Below are 27,043 nucleotides of genomic sequence, written 5' to 3' on the forward strand. Positions count from 1 at the left end.
TTATGGGTCAAAAAAAGCTTATGAGTATTCAGCAGGTTATTAGTGCACAGATAACTTTAAGTTTCCAGAAAAGGTCCTGGCTCTTCCCTTTTTGGGTCAAACTTCATACAAACAGATATACAGAAAGTTGTCACTGCCTGAAGCTTTCATTCTTTCTTTCTATCAGGGACTCCAGGGGTTTACCCTTGAGTTACATACAAGGATATCTTCTTAAAGTCTTGTCAAAGACATTTTGAAATTTTTCACTTACTATTCAACTTTCTGTGCAACAATGGACTAAATTAAACAGTAACTCTGGAAAAGCTCAAAGCAAGTGACTATTGAGAAAAGAAACAGTAGCTTGACTGAAGCCTGAAAAACCATGTGAAACTTCCTTTGCCTTTCAGTTGCATGTGTCTTTTTCCCCAAGGCTCATCTACTATCCCCCAATAGCTCTCTCACCTTTCTCCAGTTTTCACATAAAAATTAGGAACATCCAGAGAGTGCTTCCATTGAACTTTGCGAATGCACAGTTCAACGCTGGAGCTACACGTGCTCTTCACAGAAACCCATCATCAAATTTATGTAAAAGAGGCAAAAGCCAAGACTGTTCTCCTACTAAGACTGGATTTCTTTGCAAACTCTAACTGATGCTCCCAAACTTCTGCTTCAAAACTTTTGAAATCTAAAGGGCCACTGAAGGACAAAGGCCTGACACTTTCTGCTGTTCTCACTTCTACCACAGTCTTTCACACTGAAATCATGTTTACTGGTTTGCTTTTTTCCCTTTGGATACAACTTCCACACACCTGTGACCTCAACTAGCACCAACTGAGCACAAAGGACTGTGCTGATTCTTCAGGCTTTTTCCAACAGCAGGGTCTAGATAGTGCCAATTTCTACTGCCAGCTTGGTAATGAAAGGTCACACAAATTCCTATCTTCCAGATTTTGACTTTCTCAAGAAGGGCATTGAGGACAGCCCCAACAAGGTGACTCATGATCAAAACCCTGCCTCCAATTACAATTATTGCAGCTATGATTCCTGAGTGAACTTATTAATTGAAGTCTCTGCACAGTAAGATCTTTAATTTTACATAAATCCTTTCAAGTCACCTCCAAACCTGGGAATAAAACCAATTTTCCTCCTCCCAAATAGTTTTAGCAATAGCCAAGACCTGCCCTGCATGCAGCAAAATGCACATGTACTCTCAGTTGTAATTGATACACTGTTTCTGAGCCAAATTTTAAAAAGGTAGTTTCCACCTGCCTGCACACACTGCTGCGATCAAGTCTTTGGTCCACACTTGCCCAACATTTATCAGTACTGCATGCCAGCACCTACAAACCCAAACACAAACGTGGACTCTACCACACTAGGCCCTGTATAAATACAGGAAAATAAATGTGTGCTCTCTGCCCCAAGAAGCCCACAAATACAAACTGAGCTATAAAGGGGATAGATACATACTTGAGCAAAAAATCACGTGTATCAGATACACTCAGGAGTATGGGAATTTGAGCACCAAGTGAGCAAAAACACGTCTAAATGCAAACACAGCACACTGAGACTTCTTTAAAAATCTTGCCTGTGATATTACTGACATGGATTTTGGCCTGAAGACATACATATAGATTTTGAAACAAAACAGGTAAGTCAACAGATCCACAACAAAAAGTTAACTACAGATAAGTTAACCCCCAGAAGTTAACTCCACACATTAAATAGCAGCACAGCAACTCCACATCCTCTGGACAAACCCCTGATATTTGTCAATTAAGATGAAACAAAATAGTTTCTCTCTTTTCTAATTCAAACTTCTCCTGGGAGGATGGTGAACAACAGCTTGGAGAGCTGTGCCTGGCTGCTGCTAGCTCTATTTGGCCCTGCAGATTTGCAGGGCAGTAGGCAGGAGAGTAGGAAGAGGCCAGTAAAGGACACAGTATTGCTTTTGCACAAAAAAAAAAGCCCTAACATCCTCAATTCACCTGGCCCTGCACCAGAACAGTGGGAACTAAATGTGATGAAATAGAACAAGGCGGGGGGGAGGAGAGAAACCTCCAACAGTGATTATTTTATTAAACACTTCATATTAAGCAAGTCAGAAAGCTTGCTGTGCCAGTGGAATTTGTCCTATATATTTTGACCCCAGCAATGGCAGCACATTTGCAGACACCCTGCTTCCCCACACAGTGAGTGGAGACAGTGACCTGCTCTTAATCCAGAGGCTGTTGTTCTCCAAAATGCCTCAAGTATAAGCAAATCCACCTGCATCTGCCTTGCAGTTCACCACAGAATTTCTTAGCTCAAGCACAGCAAAAAACAAGTTATAAGGGTCCTCTCAGGACACTGTGACTTTGCTGGGAGGACACAGTCGGCTGCCCCTTGCAGCCACACAGTGCTGGTCGCCTGCTTCTTACACAAGCTGCCTCCTTAGGCAATACACCTAGGAGTGACATGCAACACCAGAAACACTTATTTGCAGGCATTGCTTTGCCTTGTGAAGAGACAGAGCCTAAAGGAAGAACAGAGATACATTTTGTACCTTCCAGCTAGCATATTAATTTTGCAGGTCCTGTCACGCTACTAACAATGCTCAGAATCCATTGCTTTTGCCACATAGTGGGGCTGTGCTTCCTCCCTCTTCTGACAATCCATAACCTGTGACCACACTAATGATGGAGAGGGCAAAGACAGGGGGATCCTAGTACACACAGACAGTCCCTACGCAAAACAGCTGAAAAAGTACCAAATACAGGAGAGGTAGTGGGACAAGAATTATCTGTGACTTGACCTAAAACTCAGAGATGGTTTTTACTCCTGACATTCCTGCTGAACTTCTAGTGGGTAACACAGGCAGATCTCATCCTCTTTCTGTGCCTCAGTTTCATCAATGCTCAAATATGTGTGCATGCATATAAACCAAGAAGAAAAATGGACTACAGAAGTATTAACTGGCTTTGGACATACCTAGTACAAAAATCCCATGTTTTCTACCTCTGCATTACAGCCATATTTTTCAAACACACTTTGGAGCTACTTCTTCTGAGAAGTCTTTGAGCTGAAAGAGGCCTTGGATTTTTAGAGTGACGACAAAAGTTAGTTTTTCACTCCCAGCTTTTTTGGTCGTAAATACATCTAGTACACAAAAAGCCAGGATTTTCCTTTTGATCAGCACACAGTCAGACCAAACCACATGGCTCCTTTTGTATTCCTCCAGGCCAAAGTCAATCCAGGAATTTCCCACTAAAACCTTACTTCGGAAAGATAAGATTAAAAGTTTAGAGATGATGAATATATATCATTGCCCCTGAAGCTTTAATGGTGATCATGTATCATCATCCCCATTTTTCAAATGAAAAAAGGGAGGAACACATGATGGAAGTAACTTGCCTCGTGTCAACTAAAACACTAGTGACAGCAGCAGGAGTAGGATCTGCTTCTCCTGTACCACAGCCAAGTGGTTATCCAACTGTTGATTTTTTTCATAACTACCATTCTAAAGATCCACATAATTCCACTGCACAACCCACACTGGCAGCAAGGAGTGAGGGACATTCTGTGAGGAAGGCAGCCAGGGGAGGGAGAAGGAGGGATGAGCGGAGCTTGGACCAAGGGAGCAGGGATCCCCCTCCCGCCACCTGGGAAGGTGTGAGGTGGAAAGGGACCATTCAGGCTGGCCACACCACCACTCCTCATCACCCTGCAATGCCCTAGGGAAAGGAGTTGGGAATGAGGGAGTGGAGTTGAGCCTGAGGTAAAAACGGGTGAGGGGCAGATTGTTTACTTTTTGCCTTTGTTTCTCACCATCTGACTCTATTTTAATTGGCAATAAATTACAACAATTTTCCCTAAGCCAAGCCTGTTCTGCCGATGACAGTAATTGGCAAGTGATCTCCCCGTCTTTATCTCAACCCAAGAGATCTTCATCTTACTTTCTCCCCCATTCTGCTGAGGAAGGGGAGGCAGAGAGCAGCTGGGTGGGCAGCTGGCACCCAGCCTGGGTCAACCCACCACACCAGTTTAGCCTGCTCTGGAGGCACGTATCTCAGGATTAAAGAAAAACACAAAAAAACCCACCTCTGTTAAGGCAGTCCTTTTATATTGAGCACAAAAAGCCCACTGCATTGGCCACTTGTGTTTCTCACATACGGGAACCACAAGGCCAAGGAGACAATCTTAAATTTAAAGCTCTACTTACACCTGTCTGTAAGGCAGAAAGAAGCTGGAGTTATTCATAATCTGAAGAGACGTGGAGCATTGTCACAGAATGACTGGTGACTTTCCCACCAGACCTTATACTGTCATACTGTCAGATACTGCAGTTCACGTCTCCCCGCCAGCCTCACGCCCCCACAATAAGCATAAAATAAATGCTGGAGCAAGGCACTGTAACACACTGCACACAAACAGACCAGTGATACCTATACTAAACAGGATTTCACAGTAGAGAAAGGAAGCCATCTTCCCAGCTTAGCATTTTGGTACAAAGTGGTTTTTGATTCAGTCATGCTGAGAAAACACAAGGAAATAAAAAAAAGCAAGAGTTTTCAAAAATTAATTAAAGTAAATTAGTTTCTAATGGACAGCAAGAGTTCCCCTCTAAATTTAAAACCACTATCAAATGCTGATAACAAAAGGATGGGCACAGTTAACTTTTGAGTGCAAGTTTTCTGCTTTATGGTATTTAAAGAACAGAGCATAGCACACCAGATACTGGACAGGCCAGTAATCTACAGGGTGGGTGAAGATGGGGAGGGTGGACTACAGTATTCCAAACTCCTGAGAAACTGGGAATATTTGTGTATTTCTCCCCTTGCATGCCTAATAAATGAGCTCCTGGCTTGGTGCGCTCTGTTCACCCAAAATGACTCACACGAGTGCAGTGAACAGGCTGTGAACTGTCATGAAATTCCAGCTCCCACGATGAGCAGGGTGGACAGAAACACCAAATGATTGAGTTTATACTCAATGATATTGTTAACTTTCTTTTGCAAAATCAGGTTAAAAAGAATAAAAAATCACTGGCCTATTCTGTAGAAAGGAAAGTGCAGGACAGTGTATTCTTACTATAAGATGTCCCTCAGAAGCACATCAAATTACACCAATTATGGAACATGATCAAAAGCCCCCTCAAGTTTCTTGAAATGTTGCTGAGAATACCTCCACTGTATTGATCCCACTAGAAGCCTTTTTTTTTTCCATTGCTCTTTATTGACTATCTGAGATATGCAGTGCTTATTTGCAATACAGAAACTGATCTTCTCTGTAGAAAAATACAGATGTTGGAAATGTGATTAACTTAGCAGTTTATTAGCATTTTTATATATTAGAAGATGACTCACAATAGCTTGCAATCTTAAAAAAATTCAAAGGGCCACGGACAGTCTGACTTTACAATTTTTACGCCAGTAATGTTTAGTTTACTTTCCTTATAAATATGATATCAAAGTGATATTATCCAAGGACTTTTAAGCACTATAAAAACCCTGCTAGATGGTACTTCATCATAGCCCTAACCAGACATGTCAGAAAATTAAACACATTTTACTAGAAGGGGATACAAAACAAAGGAAACTTTAAGGGCACCTCTCCCCCATGGCATACAACCATATCTATGCTTCATAGCACAGCTTAGGGCAGGAATGGGCAAATGAGCACCAGTACAGGCATGTACATTCACACAACATTAAGCAGCCCCGGGGGAGGTATCTGCTTAGTTCCAAAGCGGGAGAACTGGGCATCCCAATGCATCTCACCAGGCTCATTAGGGCTCATTAACTCCTAGAGAGGGCTTCAGCAACAGCCTGAGCATCCCACAGTTGTACTTTGTTACATATTGTGACACACTGATACCGATTCAGATACAGCCAGGAGTGGCGATCACTTGCGTCCTGCTAACGATTCTTTTTCCAGGGTAAAATAAATAAAGCTTTATGGCCAAAGCTAGTGTTTTTCTGCTGTTTATATGGTATGAACACACACTGAGCCGTGACTAGTGCTTATAGGGACTTTGCCACACTGCTAATTAACAACAGGATGGTTTATAATGGCACAAACTGGCAAGATGTGCTTTCCAAGGTTGCTCTGAACTGTAATTTCAAAGAAACTAAAGGAGTGTGGAAATGCAAAGGTCAAGTAACATAATACTAAAAAGAGACAGTGCCATAAGAACCGGCTGTAAGGATTCTTTGGAAGCTTCCTTCAAGAGCCCAGACTCAAAGGAACAGAATAAAGCCACGCTTCATCTTTGCCATTCTAAGAGGAAGAAGATGGTAGCACTCATCTACATTAATCATTGAAAAAGCAAACTGATAACAAAAGCAAGCAAAAAAAAGCACATAACAACAGCTAGCAGAGTGGAAAGAAAAAAGACAGCTTGAACAACTTGTCACATGGACAAGACCGCAACACAAGACCTCCAGCAGTGCTAAGACCAACTTTGAGCAATGGCTTCAAAACACCCTGCTCTCTAGTTGGTTTTGCATTCCATGAATCCCTAAGCAAACTAGTTACTTATATTCTTCCTTCACTAAAACTTAGCACTTTTCCTATGATTGCGTCACAATAAAAAATTCTAACACTAATCACGTGACAGTATTGAATCTCATTTACCCCATCACAAAGCTTCGACACTGGAGAACAAAAACAAGCCCCACAAGTGAATGGGAAGACTGTTCATTTATCAGTCTGTACTACCACATCCCCTGACCTATTTTATTACTAAAAATAGTCCCTCTTAGGTCACTGCTGCAAATTGAATTCTGCTGCTTCATTGCCCACTGCAATCCCACAGAACTGCATGCTGCCTACACACAAAACACTAAGTAGGTTAACTTATTCACTGCCAGGGATGGAGCCAGTCTTATGCAGACAAAAAGACACAAATAATTTTTCCTAAAATGAGTGAAATGTTTCTTGCAATGCAGTTTAAGTCTGAACCAAATTATTTATGTTGCATCATTAATATAAACACTTGGCTTCCAATCTGCCCATACTTACAATATGTTTTTCAATATTATTCTTGCAAAATATGTTTTCAAAGGCATTCAATTTTACATTCAGTAGCAGCCCTAATGACCTCTATTGGCACAACACCTAACAGGAACAATAGACAAGTCTTTCTCCTTAAGCCCCCTCACTAAATCTAGGAAGGGAGAAGACAAGAGAATCAGTCAAAATGCTCCAAGTTGAAAAGACACCACTTTCTTTCAAAAGGCCAGGACTCTGTATTTGTAATTCACGATTCAAAGAACCTCATGATTATCATACCATGAAGCCAGCTGGCAAATTTAGACCTAACAGACACAAGACCTACTTAGAAGAGAGAGGAAGAGGAAGGCATGAATTTGACAGAGCAAGAACTTATTACAGGATATTAAGAAGGAGACTGAAATAGGTATTATTGATTACTTCATGCTTAATAGTGAACAGACATACAGAATATGCTATGTCCTTGCTATTTAATTTGAGCTAGACAGAATAAGACTAGCATTAGCGTATTTCCCTGGGCTATTACTGCATCTTCATTTCATTACTTCAATAGCTTCCCAATCTTGAACAAACACACCCAAAAGCCAAAGAAAGATCAAAGACAACTGATTCCATGTCAGCTTTTTGCTTAAATCACTGCAAATTCTTTGGGGAATTTTTTTAGTATGCAGCAGATGCACACAGAGCCAAACCATTCAAATGATTCACGGCCTCATTAACCTAACTTTATTATTATTTAGTTATGAAACCAAGTTTCTCACTTCCTGCTATTCTAAGAATAACATCTGCCAAATCTAGGCTTTCTTGACAGAGGGAAAATCCAATGTCTTTAGGGGACAAAACAGTCTCAGCTCTGCCTGCGTTCCAGCCAGTGTCATTTACTGACACCCTGAAGGCACTGTAGGTTACAACTGGTGTGAAAAATCCATGGCCTTCCCAGCTGATAAAGATGAGCCCAAATACATCACTACAAGGGGAACCATACAGTCTCTTTCAAGGATATATGAAGTGTGCTCACAGAAGGAAGAAGGAACTGGCCTTGCCAGCCAAGGTGCAATTTCCCATTCATTGAAAAGTCACAGAACATACACTGCAAACCAGCCCGAGTCTGTATTTCTGATCATCCTGAGCTCTAGATTTGCAACATCTTGCTAGGGTTTAACTATGGATATTAAAAAAGACACCATATTTTTAGCCAGTAGGTCAAGGTAAAGTTGGTCTGTCGATATATATTTTTTTCAAAGGTATATTACCCACTTCAGTATCATCAAGTCACAGGGCACAAGTGAAACACAAGAGATGCCTGGCATATGTGGACAGTTGTTCTTAAATGAACATGTTATTTTCTGAAAGGCCTGTTAGTCATCTGAATGCAAGAAAGATGGGTATTAAGTTCTTACGTAATGAAGACAAGGAGTCCTCTTTACTTTTTATAAGAATAAGCATGTTTCACAGTTTTAAACTGCATAACTAATAAGTCCTCTCAACAGGATGTCCTTTTAGCCCTTAGTTTCCCTGAGATGTTACAGCACTAAGTGCCTTTTTATTTCTTAGGAGATCAAGAGAGTGTTATGTTGGAACACTTTTAATGCAGTCACTGCACTTCAAAGACACATTACTTCATTCTCTTTTTGAACTTCCCCACTAATACTTCTCCTTAATAACACCTTCCCCTATTAGAAATCCTATTTATATGTGTATGTCTCTATTGATTCTAGAGATATGATCAAAATAATCTGAGGTCATACGACAGATTGATTATTCAATAGGTCAGGTAACTAGCTGGAATGTCAGTTAAGTTAGTATTAGCAAGATAATTAACAACAGTACTGAAGCAATGATGCTCAGTACAAGTGAAAATAAACTACTTGCGCCACTTTTCTACAATCATCGCACATGAAACCAAGAGATAATTTGCATAAGTATTTAACTACCTAATTAATACTATGGTCACAAGTGTGAAAATATCTGTACTCTCTTGACTATAGTAAATATCACACTTTAAAAGTCAAAATTTAGTCTAAGTTTGCAGACCAACTTGCCAAAACAAAAACCAGAATGATATTTATGAAGCTGTAAAGTCTTCCAAGACCTAGGCAAACTGTTCTTTATGGGTCACTAAGATACAGTGTATGCAGCTTTCCAAGCGCCTGGATCCACTGAGGTGGATTTAAAAGTGCAGTGAAAACATATAGGCACTATTCCTACAGAATTTCTGGGGAAAGAGTAGGAAATATGTAATGCATTTTGGACTAAAGGTCAAAGACAAAATGAAACTAAACATGATTTTTCAAAATACATTTCAGTCCCAAACCACAGAATTTACCATTTAAAACTTAAACCGGTTCACCACTGAGGTTCGATTCTGCTCGTCGCTATCTTCCGACTGCCGGGAGTTGCAAAATCAAGTCTTTCATATTTCAGAATCTAAGAAAATTTAGGACTTTTTCCAACCATTTATTAAGGCCACACCAGTAGTAGTAATTAAATGCACTGCCATATCTTAACTTCTATCCCAGCAAACTATAAATCACAGAAATATTGGCACAAAGACAAAAGAGGCACTTTGAGGCCTGAAGAAGATTAGGTGAAGTGGCAGGTCAGTAAGTAATTTTAACTCTCATACCCCACGGTGCCTTCCATGCCTGGTCACTTTTGCAAGTGGTGGGCACCTAAGTTCTGCTGCCTGAATGCCCATGTCAAATCAGGTACAGGTCACTGCAGCACTTGCGTATTCTGCAGTTTGATCTTCAAATCTGATCTGTGAAGTTAGTTTGGAAACAGGGGTCAAGGCTCGGAAGAACAGAAGTTGCTCCTCATGGTCAAAAAGTCACACTACCTTCTCTTCCAGGAAAGAAAAATCCTCGAGGCTGAGGACCCCCTGGAACTTGCACTGCTCAGAATATACAGGAGTGCACGAGGCTGTCAGCTCATGTTCACACTTGGTGAAAAAAAAGAATTAGCTGCTATCTCACACTCCATTTTTAACATCTGCAAACAAATGCTAAATCAGCAGGATACCTACCTCCTTCTGCTCTCAGTGTTTTGCCTCATGCTCTCTCTCTTTCTCTCCAGAAGTGCTACTTAAGTGAAGAGACCCCTCGGAAACCCCCACATTTCCTAACACCTATGAAAACACTTGTAAAGTTGCCTTGTGATATAGGTGCCAAATCATCAGTTGCAAATCCGCCTCATTTGCCTCAGTCTCCAGCAGCTGCAAAATTAAAAATAGCTGTCATAGGCAAACCACAACTGAAGATGAGAACATTTGTTCATTTATTTCAGGCTGATAATGGCGTCACTGTTGACATGTTTGGGCTCTGAAAGGAGCACTAATGAGGAAATGGACAAAATTATTAAGGCAGAACAAGGAACACTCTAAAATAGAAATAGGAAAATTACCCTCCTTTTAAATTTACATGGAAAATTTGACTAGCCACGACAAAATTATATGCTTATTTGGCTCTTTAGGATGAATTTCTTGTTAACTACAAGAGCAATCATTTAAAGTAGCATTTTCAGTTCTTAAAATTGATTCTCACTCTGGCCAAATGAGACGACTTATTTCATCAGGTATTAAAATTACATGCCATCATTACCTCCTCACGACTTGAGAAAGACACGGTCAATAAGGAATGAAGTAGTATTACTGTAAAATGTACTGTCCGGCTTTTGGCCACTTCCTGGCAAAACCCAACATTTACAGGATACTTTCAATGCACAGAAAAGGAGCCTTCTGCAAGAATGAGAAATTACATCTCACCTGGTGTAGCAGCATTATTACCTATGTACTGTGCATGTTTTTGCTGTTATGTTGTCTACAAAACCACTGAAATATAATTCTCAGTTTGTAAGAGAAATGGAGGGTGGGGAGTCTGCACAAAGACTGCTGGAATCCACTTGCTTCATTCACAAAATAGCAGTAGTTGCTACATGGCTAAATGTTGCAAGGGAGCTATTTGGGAAGGAGAAGGTGTTCCTTTCGTTAGATGAATCCCTGTGCAGTCCTCAGGTATTTGTCAGATTTCCTCTATTACTAATTAGCCATGAGGTCAAACCTTGGATAACCCAAGGTCAGTCCTGCCTCTTGGGCCCTCTTTATCCTTGGCAGGGTAAAGACCCATCAGTGCGACTTAAATGTCCAAGTCATTTCCCAGCTACAGCTTTCCCACCACCATGCCACGGGGAACAGATACCTCTGAAAGGGCCAGGTTCACTGAAAGGCTACCTGACATCCAGGAGCAGGAAAACTGCCAGCTTTCAATTATCTGCATCCAACCATGAAAGGCATCTCTGGAGGCCTTTGGATAAACATACTTCTGAAATATACAGAATTAAATGCTGCTAAACAGAAAAGCATCAGGCATAGTTTAAGCTGATCTACACGCTCACAAATACATTTAATGATCTCATGAGGCATTACACCATGGCAGTGGCTATTGACAATGTACCCCTTCGAATGGGATCCCTGCCTCGTCTATAAAGAGCCCAGGCACAGATATGGCTATGGATTGTGGAGGGGAAACTCTCCCCCTGCCCCACAGCCAGCAATGGCAGCCCTCAGGGCTGCATTAGAGAGGCCATGCCCTCTGTTCAGGGAGCAAACCCAGTGCAAGATTTGCACTCAGCCTCAATTTTAACTGAAACCATGAATATAAACCCTAAATATGAAACTACATTGGGTTTTTTGGACATTGCTACATCCCAGGATAACCCCGGAACTGGCTCTTAGGGTAACACAGATGATTAAATAAAAACTTGCCACTGAATCGTTTTTTCAGCCACTTCTGAGAGGATTTTCTTTTTAGTTTCATTATTGTACCTGAATTGCATTTGGAGAGCAGATATAATTCTAAAACAGGCCAGAAATAAGCAAGATTATCACTGAGATCCAACTGCAGGAAAACCTTGGTTTAAGATGAGAAGTCCTTTAGGATACTAAACTTTTGGTCTAGTCTCTGTCACTCCTCTGTTAATTACATTTGGGCATTGCTGTCCCAGAAACAAGAAGCTATGTAAAAATGAATTTTAAGAGCTTTATGGAGAATAACCAAAATTTGCATACACTGCCTAAGTGCTCCTATAAATGTTCCTCAGGATTATAAAATGCAAGCTGGCAGCCTGGCTATGTCACTTCAGCTATTTGTCTTGGAAATTACATATCCCACTTCTCTACCCAAAACAAAGTGCTGTGTTTTCAACTATCACACCAAGTTTTTACATGTTTAGAGACAAAGCCAATGCATTTCCCTCTTCTTGGTCATTCCTTATGATGCCTGTTTCATCCTTGGGTAATAAAGATAGAAGGCTGAGCAAATTTGGCAGGAGTATTCTCAGAGGAGATATGTCTTGTGTGTTTATCAACAAAGTGAAGCACTTTCTGTGCCTTTCACAAACCTGTTTCCCCTTCTCCTTTGTTGCAGCTGCTCTGAACCAACCCAGTGATGAAGACGGAGGATTTGCGCATTCTGGAGGGCTGGAGTCGTTTACTTATTTACAGACCACTGCTCCCTTTGTGCAATGCAGCTTGCAGTACTCTGAAGGAACATTCACTGCTCTGAATTATTACAGACTCCATCCTCTTTCTGTTGAGTGTTGCCTTGCACAAGGCAGAGTTGTTCCAGTTTGATTACCATGAAGAACAGCAGCACCAGTGCACGACAGGAAAGCTGAGACTACCCTTAAGTTGACTTCGTTTTATCAGAACAACAATATGGCTAAATATTCTATGCAAAGTGCCAGTCTAAGATTAAAGAGAAACCACGTATCCTGAACAGCAAGAGATGCTGAGCTTTAAGAAGGCATCCAGTCAATCTTAATATAAAACTGAAGTAGTTTTGGGAAAACACAAATAAGGACACTGAAAAGAAGACATCAAATTCACAAGGGTCAGACTAGATGAGTTTTAAAGGAATGCCTGATTACTATTACCCTCACAAAAATATTAGAGAAATTAATTGCTTAGCATTCAGATCAAAGGCTCAGCTTTACTTTTACTGAAATTATTAAATGGGCCATCTTATACCCTCCATAAAAGCATTTATCGAACCTCGGACTGTTCTTGTGCCCTGCAAAGAAATCTGTTCCCCCTCTGTTCAGAAGCGATCCATCTTACTGCAACTCATCTGTCACTGAATGGTTTCATACAAACAGCAGTATCAACTTGCCTGTCACTCTGACTGTCCAAAATACACAGAACAATGCACCTGAAATTTTCAACAGTGAATGACACTGACAAAACTTGGAAGATCATCAAATTCAGCTAACACTCATGATTTTTTGGTGAGCAGGGTGGATAAGTGCTGCAGAGACTACAGAGCACAGGAAGGTCGAAGTTATTTAGCAGTTCCCTTGGAACCCCACATTAAAAAGGCTTTGAGAATCTCTCTTATTTTGATCCCTCAGATTCTTCTGAAAAAAGCAATAGGGAGTGAGACACCTAAAAGCTATTTTATCCCCTCCTTAAAATGACTACAAATTGGTAGAACCTAAGAACCATATGCAGAAATACTTAAAAATATTTCCTATTATATTCTAGACTAGCAGCCTAGCCTTCTATTGAAAGTGGAATTAACATGATTTCAATTTAAGTATTAATATTTAAAATTATTGTGGTGTGAAGAGAAAAAAGCCTAAGTTATTGCACTGTAGTCCTGGAACATGAATGAAAGAGACAAATGACATCTAAAAGTTATTCCTGTACAACTGTTTTCACATCTTTGAGACATATCAATGTGTACATAAATGGTCCACAAATCTGGGCCAAGACATCACGTGTATCTACAAAACAATCCAGGGTTAAAGTAATAAATGCCTGTGTCTGCCTGGTTCTGACATTAGAATTTACAGCTATGTAATGAAGAGGTTGGAATCTGGATGGAAAGTAAGAAGTAACTGAAGATTACTATCATATAATCATCCTGCATCACCAGAATATGAAAACAGTAAAAATTTGAAAAGGAATATACTCAAAGACAGTGATCAATCTGATAGACCATAAAGAGCCCGATTCTCATCCACTGTGATGCCTTACGACCTCAAGAAGCTGGGCCCCCAAAGACATGTGTGAACAAAAAAATGAATAAAGTTAAAATAACTCTAAATATCTTGGATGAAATCACTCAAATTCCATGCAAGTGTCATGTATCTCATTTACCAGAAACATTCCAGAGCAGTAAGATGACACAGGTTCACTAATTCTGAAAGAGATCAGAGCCTTAAAGTTACATATACAGTTATGAATTGATGGCAGCTGACCAGAAGCGAATGAAGTTAATTTCCAGAAAAACTTACTTGTCACAGTTCCATGGGGGCTTTTTGGATATTGTTCTTGCTAGGGACAGTCTACCAGCTGAACTCCAGCTCTTCTGAGCCATGGAACAGCTTTAAAAAAAAAAAAAACAAACCAAAAAAAAATGCCAAGACAGATGGATCATTGCACCATGCAATCCAAACTTAACTTTCCCACTGTATACTAATGTATCACATGGTTTTCCACCATTTGTCAGCAATTTCCTTCAGCATAGTTTCTCTATATTTAGGGACAGAGTATGTACCTATTAGAGCCACGTCAAGCTGAGGGGGAAAAATATAATTAGTTGGAAGCAACTTCTGCTTAGCATTTGCTTGCTTAAATTAATGGAACAAAGTAATGTTTTTTTAACTTCTGCATCTAGAAACACCTTTCATTTTTGCACATCATGTACAGATATCAAACGGAGGTATATTATACTATAGAAGGCATTTATTCACCAAGTTACAGCTTTGCAGTACTGCAGCATCCTCAACATTTTACTGTCTTGGCCAGGCACTTAACAGCTTAAAACATGATTCAAATCTGACTTCAAGCTTCATTCTTCTAGCCAACACTAATGCAGTTTAGTATTTTACAGTGCTATATAACAGACTGGAAATCACCTCATCATGGGATAAAACACATGTTCTGTGCCTTGTGCTTTTTGAGGAGCCAGTACATGAGAAAACAAGTCATCCCACTGGATAAAGCAGAGAAACTGGACTTCAGACAAGTTGTATCTACACAGTTCTCACCTATATAGTCCCTTTCATACCTGTCCTACACTTTTGTAAGGAGATCAAAAAATTCCAACTTACAATTTTTGCTTAGGTTTTAGGGTTGAGGAGGGAAGCACATATCCTAGGACTTGACACTGGACAGTAAGGCAAGCTTTCAGCCAGCCAAGGAGTGAGGATTTAGAAAATCCTGTTAACAGAAAAAATGAAAAGCATAAAATTCATGGCCGCATGGACCCCAACAAATATGTGATGAGGGTAAATTGGAGTGCCCAAAGCAGCAGGGAGTGAGGCATGATGACTCAAGCAAGACCTCATGATTTTAGTTCCCTTGGGCATTCAGCACTCTCAGCTGGGGAGCCTGCAGGCTCTGCACTTCCAGCAGACAAAGTCCTGTTGATTTCTGCTGCCCTTACCCCAGAGAGCTAACCGACTTCCAGCTATTAAGAAAGCATAGGCACATTTACTATCATTATTTTATAGGTGACTGCACAGCCATACTTTGGTGTATCAAGCCAAACTATCAAAAACAGCCCTGACGTTCTCTAATCCTTAACTCTCCTGGGCAGAGATCACCAGCTGTGGACACATCCTCCCTAAGGGTGAAACTCGGCATGCTCGTTTCTAGAGAAGACAATTACCAGGTTGGAGCTCCAGCCCTAGGGACTTAAATGAATGCACAAAGTCCCTGTAATAAGTTTATTGTTCTTAGTCTTTAACTGCTCACATTGAATTTGCAAGTCAGCATCAGGCAGAAGCAACCACAAGATCTTTGCAGAGGGAAACAATGCTCAAAGTCAGAAAGCAATAGCTTCACAAAGCACAAGAAAGCTAATAACTGGAAACGCAGTTTCTGGAAATACAGAAATACAGTCTCTGAAGCGAGATATTTCAAAATAAGGTACATTTTGTGCTTCACAAGACTTACAGAGCATCCATTGCAATTATAATGCTTCACTGGTAGCTACCCTAATTACCTAGAGAGGAAGAAAACCACCAGTCCCACTCTCGTTCGATTTCTGGCATTTAATTTGCTTGCTGGGGAATCTCTTTGCTTAATAGGTATTTATGCTACTTTCCTTGCAGAGAACATGTTGCCATGGAGCAGTGATCACAGGCACTAGTAAGTGATTCTGCCTTTTTGAACTGCACAGTCTTCACTTAAGGGACTGTATCCTACCACGTGTCAGCCTTAACCAGGTACAGAGGGCAAAACTATAGTGAGCACTGATTATATTTGTTTTGATTTTAGTGAATAGTCTCATCCAGTAGTTGCTCTTAAAAGTCTTCCCCATTTTTCACTGGCACTTTGCTTTTGACAGAATGGAGTTTCCTTTCCTCAGAGTGAGAGGGAGCAGATGGGAGAAGGAGGAGGATCCAAGCAGACAGAGAAGTATTGCACAAGACACATGCTGAACTTGTCAACAGAACAAGATTTCTTTACTACAGTGCTTAAAAAAATTAAAGTGGCTGCTTCTTTATTCAGCAAATCTACAAGAGCTATACAATAGCATTCTGGATTTTTTTATTTTAGGGTATCCAGAATTTACCTAGGAAGAATCTTGCCTTGCAGTTAACTTGATCAACAGTGTAGTAGCGAGACTGAGGAGTCTGAGTGACATCTGAGTGACAGCAAACCATCATACTACTCCTGCTATAAACAGCAAGCAACACAAGGCTTGGATGTAAGCAGAATACATTTGGATTCCTGCCTCCTTTTATTAGTAGGTGGCAAGATGAGTCTCAGGGCCAAAAAAAATAAAGGTTTAAAAATACAGTGAGTGGTCTTAGAACAGCAAGGATACCAAAACCTGATACTTTTAACATTTTTTCTCTTTTGGGCCTACAGAAAAAAAATTCATGTGAGCATTAAGGTTATGACTGGCGAGATGCTCCCCAAAAAAGCAGCACAGACTAGCAACCCTGACCCTGTTTCCAATCTGGCATAGGGAGATTCGCAGCTGCCTTCTTCCTGTCTGGCATTTCCCTATGGGAGAGGAATAGAACTGCACTACTGGGATTAAAGGAAGACTCCAGTTTAAATAAACATATCTAAAAGTTGCCTCTGGTATGAAACCTTTCATTGCCCACCAAGAAGTTCCTGTAGTAGAGGAGACTAAAGGTATGTTTAGTTACCACAAACCAGAGGGTGAGGCCTGTCCAACAACTCATGGTGGAGCACAGAGACTAGTGAGACTTTTCCCCTCCTTTGTATAGAAGTAGCACAAATAAAGTACTTACTTTTATTGCCTAAGCAAACATCTGCTTCTCAGGAAAGGCCAGAATCACCCATGCAAAGGGTCTGCATCATAAAGAACCAATGAGTGCTACAAATATTTCATACATAACACATCCTCCTGCATGTTCAATGTGAAGCACATGTTAACAGGATGAACTCGTATGCAACAGGTATTTCTAAAATAATTCCATTTGGAGGCCTAAGTTTGTAGAACTTCCCTTGAAGTAAAAGTCACATATTTAATCTACTATATTATATCAGCGAAAAACAGTAACAAATTATGAATTATTCCTGTCAAAACTAGGGAATAATTTATTTTATAGGACTTGCAAGTAAGCATTTATTAAATCAACATCACAAAAAAATACACATGGTGGCAAATGTAACAGCTCCCAGGATTCTGTTAATACAACAAAATTCAGCAGGCTACACTAGAAAACAGTCTTTGAGCATACATACATCTTTCACCACTGACACATCACACACCAAGTGTCCCATGTGCTCATTTAGAAGCACAGTGTGTTTCAGGGCTTTAAGAGACACACATTTAATCTCATTCAATTTTAAAAGACCTTGAAATGTTCAGAACTCAAAAAACAAAACAAACAAACAAACAAAACCACAAAAAAACACAACCCAAAAAAAACCCCCACCAAAACAAACAAACTTCCCCCCCCCCAGCAAAACAGTACAAGAGAAAGCACACAAAAGGAAGCAGTTCAGGGGGAAAAATAGGAAGTTTGAAAGCCAAAGTAAACATACCTTTCGAGCCAAATGAGCTCCCTACTCAAAATTATATGGATTAGGGTAGCTTGTCATCCCGCCCATTTTCTGAGATGTCTCAACTCAGCAAGATAGCAGCTGGTGGCACTGAAAATCAAAGGCATAGGGAAGCCAACCTCCAGTTTAATATCTCAGACATTCACAGCAAAGCATCTGCTTACTTGTTCAGTCTCTTGGCAACTCAGATTTGTCACCAAGGTCATGACAGATTAAATATTTTAAAAAATTAATGTCAAAATGCCTAAAGGAGGGGAAGTGGAGGTGATTAATGATGTACCCTGATAGAATAATTTTCCCATCTTTGGTTGAACTGTTGTTCTCAGCATCATCCACAAGGAAAACAACAAAACGAAAACTCATCAAGTTCAGAATCCTTTCTATTCAAAATTTTTAACTGACAGAAATTCTTTCCTACTGAGAAAAGTGGAAACCAAAATCTTCTACCCATGTATGTCCTTCACTCATCATAAAAGGACTGTGTCTTGCATTACAGAAAGCATCACTGGCAGTGGCACTCTGGGGGATTCAGAACAGCCTGATTCTCTTTCACAAGGTGAATAAGAGGAGATGGGTGAACAGCTGATAGATTTTTTAAGTCACTAGCACTGCAGGTCACATAATATCAAAACTGAGAATCTGCTACATTTTGCAAAATTCCACAGAGGAACTCAGGTCTGGGAGGACCAAAGGAAGGGCCATAAAGAACACTGGAGGTCACTCTTATAGCTGGGATAAGCATCAGAAATTTCACTGTGATACAGCATTACATGAGCTGGTTGAAGGTATTTCAGAAAAAAGGTGTACAAAAGAGCAAATATGGATGCCAGGCTCCCTGTGTGTAACCTCACACTCACAGAAACAGCCCACATAAAAAACAAAGAGCAAGTGAATATTACCCATGTGCAAGAATAGAGTTAAAACTGGATTTCATGTTCTTTTTATTGGCTGATTTGGAAGTTTCACCTCTTTCACCTATTGCCTTGGACTAGTCCTCCCCATCATAATCACTTCATAGTAATCTAGTAATTTGTTCCAATACAAGGCTACAGAGCAAGGATATAATAAGATGCTAAATCTGCACAAAAGGGAGAGAGAAGAGAGCTAAGCCTATAACATGAATTTCTGGCATCATATGAAGGTCTTCCTAGACAACATTTAATTTAGCAAATCAGTGCAAGAATATATACAAACAAAGTTTATGCCAGAATCAATACATCATATATTATCTTCTCAACAGTAATTATTCCATTACATTTGTGCAGGGGAGAAGTATGTAGGCCAGAACTAAACTAGGTAAAATGTCACTATCTTGTCTGAAAAATCTACCAAGAAGGACTCACCATACTGTTTTTCAAAATCACTAGTTTGGGGGTGGGTGTTGTTGCCATTTGTGGTGGTTGTGTTTCTTTGGTTTCAAGAACACTGACAGGTGTGCTACCATCTTTAGCAAATTTAGGGCAATCACGATCAAATACACAGGTAATACAGGCATTTAGCTCCTAAAAAACTGATGGGTACCAAGACTTCTATATGTAGCAGCAGTCTCTCACTTCACTCAGCTTGCTGCTAAGAACAGTTATGTCTGAAACTGTGCCATAAACAAGTATAATATGCTTGACCCGATTCCTGTTTGATTTACTTGATCACCACGAATATATTAACCCTTCTCACTGCTCCACAAGAAATGTTAAATGTGCTGTGCTAAATGTCTCTTAAAACCCTGTTCGTATAGCTTTCAGTCCTTCTCACTTTCTCACTGTTCAAATAAGCCCAACAATCTAAAAATAAAATCATGTGAAGACATTTTTCAGAAATAATAAAAGTCCCAGTTTAGCCTGGTTGCTCCTCAGAGACTCCACAAATGCACAGAAAAAAGCACAATAGTGAAATGAGTCTCAAAAGCACTTTTTATTTTAATTACTTTGTTACCTCCCTTCCATAAAGAAGCACTTGAGTGAAACAAGTTCAAAAAGCAAGGACAAGTGAAGGGTAATTCTTACAAATATGCTAACTTTTAATATCTGGTTTGACTTTTTTTCCTGTAATATTTTTTTTAAAATGCTTATCCCTCTAAAGCCAATGATTTCTAATACACTGCTTTATTTTGACCCTGAAAGTTTGCTCTAGGTTTGCAAGCTTGAATGGCTTCTACTTTGTTATTAGTAAGTAAAATAATCTTACTTGCCAGTTAATACCTCCAGATTTTCTCTTCTAAAATTTCCACTACCTTCAAGTTCAAAGTCCTAATTCCTAAAGCAGGAAAAGAGGATCTGCCCTTATGGAAAGGCAGAGAAACAATTCCTCATCCACCTTGGTTTACAAAAGCTTCAGGAAGCCTGCTTTAATGTGTGCATTTAATCCTGTGCAATTACAGCCATAGAAAGCATATGTGTGTTGTCCCAGAAGTGTCCTTGTCTCATCACCAGCCTGGCAATATTTCACATATATCCCTACAACATCATCTCTCAGACCTATGTCACTATCAGCATCCCTGCCTTCGGCTTTGGTTTTTAAAAGATTTTTCTGACCTTCATAACTAAAAGAGAACAGTAAAACCATGTGACCAAAATGCACTGTAAAGTCCAAAAACTGGTCAGCAAAGGTGGCTTTCAAATGTGCATTTGTGAAAAATCCCAACCCATAGTCAAGTCAATCTCAAAAGTACAAAAAATTCCTACATCAGATGTTTTTACTAAGCAAAAAGCTACCTAGAGTATTTAAGATAGTGTTAACAAGACACACACAAAAAATGTCAGAAGAAAAAAGCTTCAGAGATTATTCCCTTATAGCCAGGTCACAGATACTTACTTGTGCACTGACAGGAAAATTTCTTAGGGCTCCATAAAGGATCTGGATAGTGACAACACACAAACACGTAGGTGTCAACCCGAGGTTCTATAGCAAGATATTCCCTCCTGGAGAGCCACAAACTCCACAGCACTGTCAGGGCACTCCTCACACCAGCTTTCTAAATATAAACCACCTTTCCCTCCTGTCAGCCATTTAACTGCAAACTTTCTACTCCATGATACACTTAGAAGTTTAAGTGTTGAGGTCACTGCATGTAGAGAACCCAGAATTACCAGCACAGCTTACTTCAACACTGCTCAGTAGGATGGTACTGAAGCCTTAATTTGTTGCCCTTCCAAGTGCTTTCAGCTGCTTTGCTGGCCTTGTGCTTTTACTTGGGTGAGCATCTCTCCTCCATGCTCTGGATGACTCCCCGAAGCCCAATATTTGTCCTTCCTTTTATTTCATTTTACAGCTAACAAACACTTCATCTCTCTTGGGTGAGCAAGGGTGCCTATTTTTGTTACTTCTGTTTGCTTCCTTGAAAATTCAGATAAATATGCCTTAGATATATTGAATATATTTTTCTTCTGCTTTAAAGTAATTGCTCCGCTTAGAGCCTGCGAGTAAACAAATATGATCAAATCTAATTTGTTTTCTAAATACTTAGTATCCATCCAGTGAACCCTCTGACAAAGGACTGCATGCATCAGTACTGCAGCCCCCACTCTTCAGTGTGTTCTCATCTTCCCCAGTTTTCTAAAACCAGGTGGAATGACTTTTCACCAATACCTGCAAGGAAAGGCTCTACTCATTCTGCTTCAAGCAATTCTTGTTTGGTGGCATTTGCTGATTGTTTGCTGGTTTCCTATGACAATTATCTCCTCTAACTGCCACTCACAGTTCCAGCTGGATGGTTTTAGCTGTCACCAGAGGTTAATATTGCACGCTCGCCTCTTCCCCATCTTCTGGAGGGTTCTTGACGCAGCAGATTTATCCCGGTAGATGTGATGCAGCGTCTCGGAGGAAACAGAATGACAGCGCACAAGAGCTCAACTCTAGACAAACTCTAAGCTGACACCACGGTGACATGAAAAGTTCAATTGAAAATTTTGCAAGAACTACAAGCTTTTCATATAGAAAAATAACAGCTTTTATCCTCAGAGCCTAAACAGCTCTGTATTTGGTAACAGCAGGAAACCACACTGTAAACAATATGACAAGCACTGCATTATTACCTGTTTATATGCTAAATTATATAAATTAAGATGGAGACACACACACTCCAAAATTAATCATATTTCAAAATTGCCTCTCTGAGGGGAAGGGAAGGGAAGTGATTGCAACTATTATTAGTTGTAACGCAGTATTAAAAAAAAAAATCAGATCCCATTACTCTGTGCAATTCTAAAACACACTTAGAGGCAGGTTTTATTCCAAAGATTTCACAATCTAAATCGATAAGCCACACAGAGCAAAGAGGAAGCTGAACAAAGCATCCTGGAGAGTCAAATCACCCAAAACATGCATCAATACAGGGACAAATCCTGGAAGACAATGTAGCTGTAAAACTTCATTTCAGTCACAGAAGATGCAGTTCAGCCAGCTATTATCCTAAACTCTGGAGTTTCTTTCTAGTCAATGCAATCCCATTTTTTCTTGTGGATCTAATTAGCTTTTCACAGCAAAATATCCTTATTTCTTGTAGCCAGCAGCCACTGACTTCAGACAATTCAGTTGATACAAAGCTATTTTTAGCCCCATCAGAAGGCTTTTCCAAATGCTCAAATTAGCATTTCCTCATTTCTCTCCTGATCACCTTACACCTACAAATTCACGAGACACTTGAAAGCTTGAATTTTTGTTAGCCCTTGGAAAAGAAACTCTAAGAGATCAGAGGATCAGATTTTGTGAGTATAACTTGCTGAAAATAACAAAAAATCAGACATTTGAAACTCATTTTCAGCTTCCATCTTACCAGAGGAGCAATTAGTTTGCCTGGAGCACAAAACAGTCTACAGAAAAGAAACATAAAGCGAGAAGACATTTGAACAACAGTGTTAGGGCTCACTGTATCCAAACACAACAGGAAAACTGTGATGTCAGATCTGTATCCAGTTTTGTAAAAAGCACTCAGACAGGTGCTCAGGTAATGATATGAGCACGGCTGCTTTTTTACAATGAATATATCCAAAGCAGCTTATAGTATGAAGAGCTATTTTAACAGTCAAAGCCACATTAAGAGCTAAATGACATACCAAATGGCTCTGCCAGGGAATAAATTTAGAAGGTCGACATATAACCCACATGAAAACGACAACAGTGATGGTTACTCAAAGTCCTGCCAGGTGCCCTTTAATAAGCAGAGAATGTGATTAGTGCTGCAATGCAAAGAGACAGCGTGCTGCAACATGACTCCATGCTGGTCTGCCAGGAAACCTTTACAATAGAGACCCTGGCTGCACTGGGATTTTTCATGCATAATAAATAAAGCAACAGACTAGCAGATTCAAGCTCCTTGCTGAACACCAGTGCCCTCCACTGTGTATGCTGAAGATTCCTCCAAATGCTACAGCAACAGAGAGAATTTATGATTTCTCTCTTCATGACAGACTGCTGAGTCCCCCGGGACCAAATGTCAGACACATGACTACATCTGCCGGCTTCGTGGGGCTGCCGCGAACATCTAAATAATACTGTCAGCATAACGCAGAGATCCGTCCATCAGCCTGCACACCCTCCTCTCCCCATTGGTGCTCGCTCTGCCATAGAAATATATCTTTCATAATCTGTTACAGTACTTTCCTGGCTGATGCTTTATACAATAATTCAGTTGGAATCGTGGAACTTTACTAAGAGAATGTAACTCATTAATTAAGAGGTAGTGGCTCCCATGTAGGAACCCTTCAGCTTCCTTATTACAAAATGTAGAACCAAAGTGTTTGGGATGCCATTAACACCACTATCACCTCAGGATGTGTATCACTTTGATCACATTTGTTTTTCGGCTCATAATTGCTATGCCCTACCAGCATAAGAATATAAAATACAAATTTTAACAGATCACAAAATAACAACCCTTTTGCTGCCTCTCTAGCAGTATTGCACACTTTAATTCAGACCATTTGAAGCATGACCTGCCATTTGAGTGGAGGGATATTTTATCCTAATTTCCCCTACAAAGGCTACTTCTATTAAATTTATTATTGCTGTTTACTCTCCAGCTGGATGAATTCCAGCTTCAGAAGGATGCAAATGCCCGTGTCATGATACTTACAGCTGCAATTGCACACGAGCCATAGAGCAGACAGAATCTTGAAGCTTGTTCTAAAATACAGCAAACAAAAAAGGCAGTGGGAGACAAAACTAACCCTCTTCTGGTAGGGCCTATGATTTAACAGAAATGTTGAGAAGTGATTTTAAAAATTTTTCAGGATAATGCTGTTGTATTGAACATTCTGAAATGGTGCTTAATGTGATCAGTCAGGACCTTGTCTCCTCATATGTCCCTTGTGCTTCCATGTGCAAAACACATTCATGATTGGGTGGTCACCTTGGCATTTGGGGTTGGCTAATTAACATTAATTAATGGTGCCCTCTCCCCTACCATTACTCATGTGAAAAGCAGTGCTAAGTAGGTAACCTAAAAAGAAAAAAAAGCCTAAGGAGGCAGAGACAAGTATCAAATGAGCAACTGCACAACAAAAATAAGCACAAAGCCCCCAGTTTCTTCCTGTGAACACTCATGCACCACCATCACCCGCACTGGCAGTGCCTCAATGGTGTGGGACGCTACACAAAGGTATCCAAGATGGGATTTGTTGACTACCTCACTGAAGGACATCTTAAATCCTCCATGCAAGAAAATAACATAGCCCTGAGAAGTCAGAATTCACTACACTGACTATGAAAGTGCAAGGAAAAGCCATTTGCACTACCTGAAGTAACCACATGTCCGAACACTTAACATTTTCTGGTATGGTGTTTTGAAGAGGGTAAACTCAAAAATATCCTCATCTCTCTCTTCCAAACACACAAATTCCCCTTTGAAGGCTGCTTTAAAGCTGGACGTCAACTGAAACTAATTAGCTTATAAAACTGTTTCTAAAACAGTCACTTTTCCCTACACATCCTCCAGTGCCTTTTGTTTAGAAGATTTTTATTGGTTTATACAGGTTGAGAAAAGTACTAACAGCAAGAGCAAAGGAGATATTATGCATTACCAAGGTTTTGGAGAGCCAGACTACAGAATTGTCATCCTTGTAATGATTTTTTTTTTATTTAACTACTTCAAAGAAGCTTGAATAAAATTTCAGTATTTTCATTTTAATAAAAATAAGACATTTGCATTTGGAGGTTCTTCAAGGCATTCTGTCTCGTGCCCTGTGGTTGAAGCATAGTCAAGGCATTGTTGCATTTTATAGCATCTCTACTTCTGCATAGTTAATACTGCTTGATTATTTAAGTTGTAGCATTACATGAGCTGCATGTGGTATGCTAAATGTTCTCTTAAAAGATAACTACTCTCTTTTACAAAAAAGGAGGGTCAAAGAGCCTTCTCCATAAATATCGGTTTTAAACACATGTGTTTTAGGGTAACAATCAAACCTCCTTACTTTTTCAGCGTTGAAAACACTATAGACTCACAAACCTGGAAAAGCTCAACTTTGTCACAGTGATTTAGTTTCACTGTGTGCTGCAGGCATTCAAAGATTCTGTCCTAGTATCATGAAGTTCAGCACTAACATTGCAGTACCATACTCAGGTAGAAAAGCTGCCTTTGACATGCTCAGTAAATACACACACAGTTTTCAGTGCTGGAAAATGCTTTTCTGATATGTTATACAACTTTTTTTAAATAACTATCCTTCTCTTTCAGTCAAAAATAGGCTGGCTCTCATGATGATTAATGCTTGATTGAGGTGAAAAGTGCAAGGTCTTTTCTTACGAGGCCAGGACTTTTGTTCTCAAGTGAAAAGTCACACAAACATGAAAAGATGTTACAATGCTTAAAAATTTGAGAATTAATATCACAGGACAACTCCAAACCAAAACAAAATTTTTTTTTTGCCAGGGGCTAGAATTGAAGATGTTTACACTTTTTCATGTACTAATATCAGCTTTTAACTGAGTTTAAAAAATAGGTAAATTTTAAGACAACCCATATCTCATTATCCTTCCTATCAAACATTTACCTCATGATCACATAAAAACTGAAATTCTACCAATTTTGCCACAAAAAAAAGGGAGTAAGGGCCATCACAGTGAAGAGAACAGACAAATTTTGCACTGACTTCATTAGAAGAAAGCAAGAAAATAGAATTCAAATAACTGAACCATACAAATGGATGCAGACTATATAAAGTAACATGACAAAACCTAACTGCTTGCTAGCCCTACAAATCAAACAGCTTGTATCCCCGGCAAGATGATTGGAACACTACTTCAGCATTTGTGGAATGAATCATAAATCTAGCTTCTGTCTTAAAAATGCTTCTATTTAAAAGATGATGCAACAAAAAAACCACCAACACATTTGTATATACAGCCAGAAATAGTGACTTGAATATTATACTGTTAAAGGCTTTTCAGTTTACCCTTCATATCAAATTTGAGTTATTTCAGTTTAAAAGTAAATCATTCAAGGATTTGCTAATTAATAAAAACATTGATGGTATCATTGATCTAAACAAACTCTGCTTGAATGATAAGTTATTAGAAAATTGTGCAATCAAGTAGTCACATTCATGGAAATCCGTGTGATATCTTTAAGGGCTATAACAGCTGACAGCTTTGAACTACGGGTGATCAGTGATGAGAAAAATCCTACCACAGAATGTTCTAAAAAGTCAACCTTTTAAAAGCATATGTAAAAATTCATTTGGGGGATAAATTGTATCACAGTTCTTTAGCTCAAAAAATTTGCAACATCACATTTCTGTTGTCCTTAAAATAAAATTGACTAGCTTCCAGCACTGATAATTTCCCCATTGAATTCAATGAGCATAGCACACAGCTTAGAAAGGCATATGATCTTCTTTACATATGCAAAGTTTTTAGTTTATTGTAACTTTATTCTAGAATTTATTTCCCCTACCCATTTTTTCCAGAGATTTCTGCCTAGAAGGCAGAAAGCTTAAAAGGACATAAGGAGAGAGAAGGTTGTTCAAACTCAATGCTTTGCTTTCATGCACACTGGAGGGATCTGCCAACAGTACACTTTTACTT

At 39.6% G+C, this 27,043-nt stretch overlaps 1 protein-coding gene across 7 annotated transcripts in view; it reads right to left on the reverse strand.

The window, feature by feature from the left end:
- The window catches only part of SERGEF (secretion regulating guanine nucleotide exchange factor), a 148,419-nt gene that overhangs the window by 35,540 nt on the left and 85,836 nt on the right, over nucleotides 1–27,043 (reverse strand). Inside the window, exons 11-12 of one of the 7 annotated variants that reach the window (XM_027701495.1) lie at nucleotides 14,266–14,355; nucleotides 14,156–14,171 (exon numbers count right to left, since the gene is read on the reverse strand). The exons of 4 other annotated variants lie outside the window; for them this stretch is intronic. In XM_027701495.1, coding sequence (XP_027557296.1) covers nucleotides 14,306–14,355 — 50 coding nt within the window. In that variant the 3' untranslated portion in view covers nucleotides 14,156–14,171; nucleotides 14,266–14,305. Of the gene's footprint in view, nucleotides 1–14,155; nucleotides 14,172–14,265; nucleotides 14,356–21,801; nucleotides 21,890–27,043 lie in introns of those variants that run through there. 2 more of the 7 variants (XM_027701486.1, XM_027701504.1) reach the window with 2 other exon arrangements.

This window comes from Neopelma chrysocephalum, unplaced genomic scaffold (genome assembly GCF_003984885.1).
Source record: "Neopelma chrysocephalum unplaced genomic scaffold, ASM398488v2 Primary Assembly neopelma1_24, whole genome shotgun sequence".
Taxonomy (NCBI): Eukaryota; Metazoa; Chordata; class Aves; order Passeriformes; family Pipridae; genus Neopelma; species Neopelma chrysocephalum.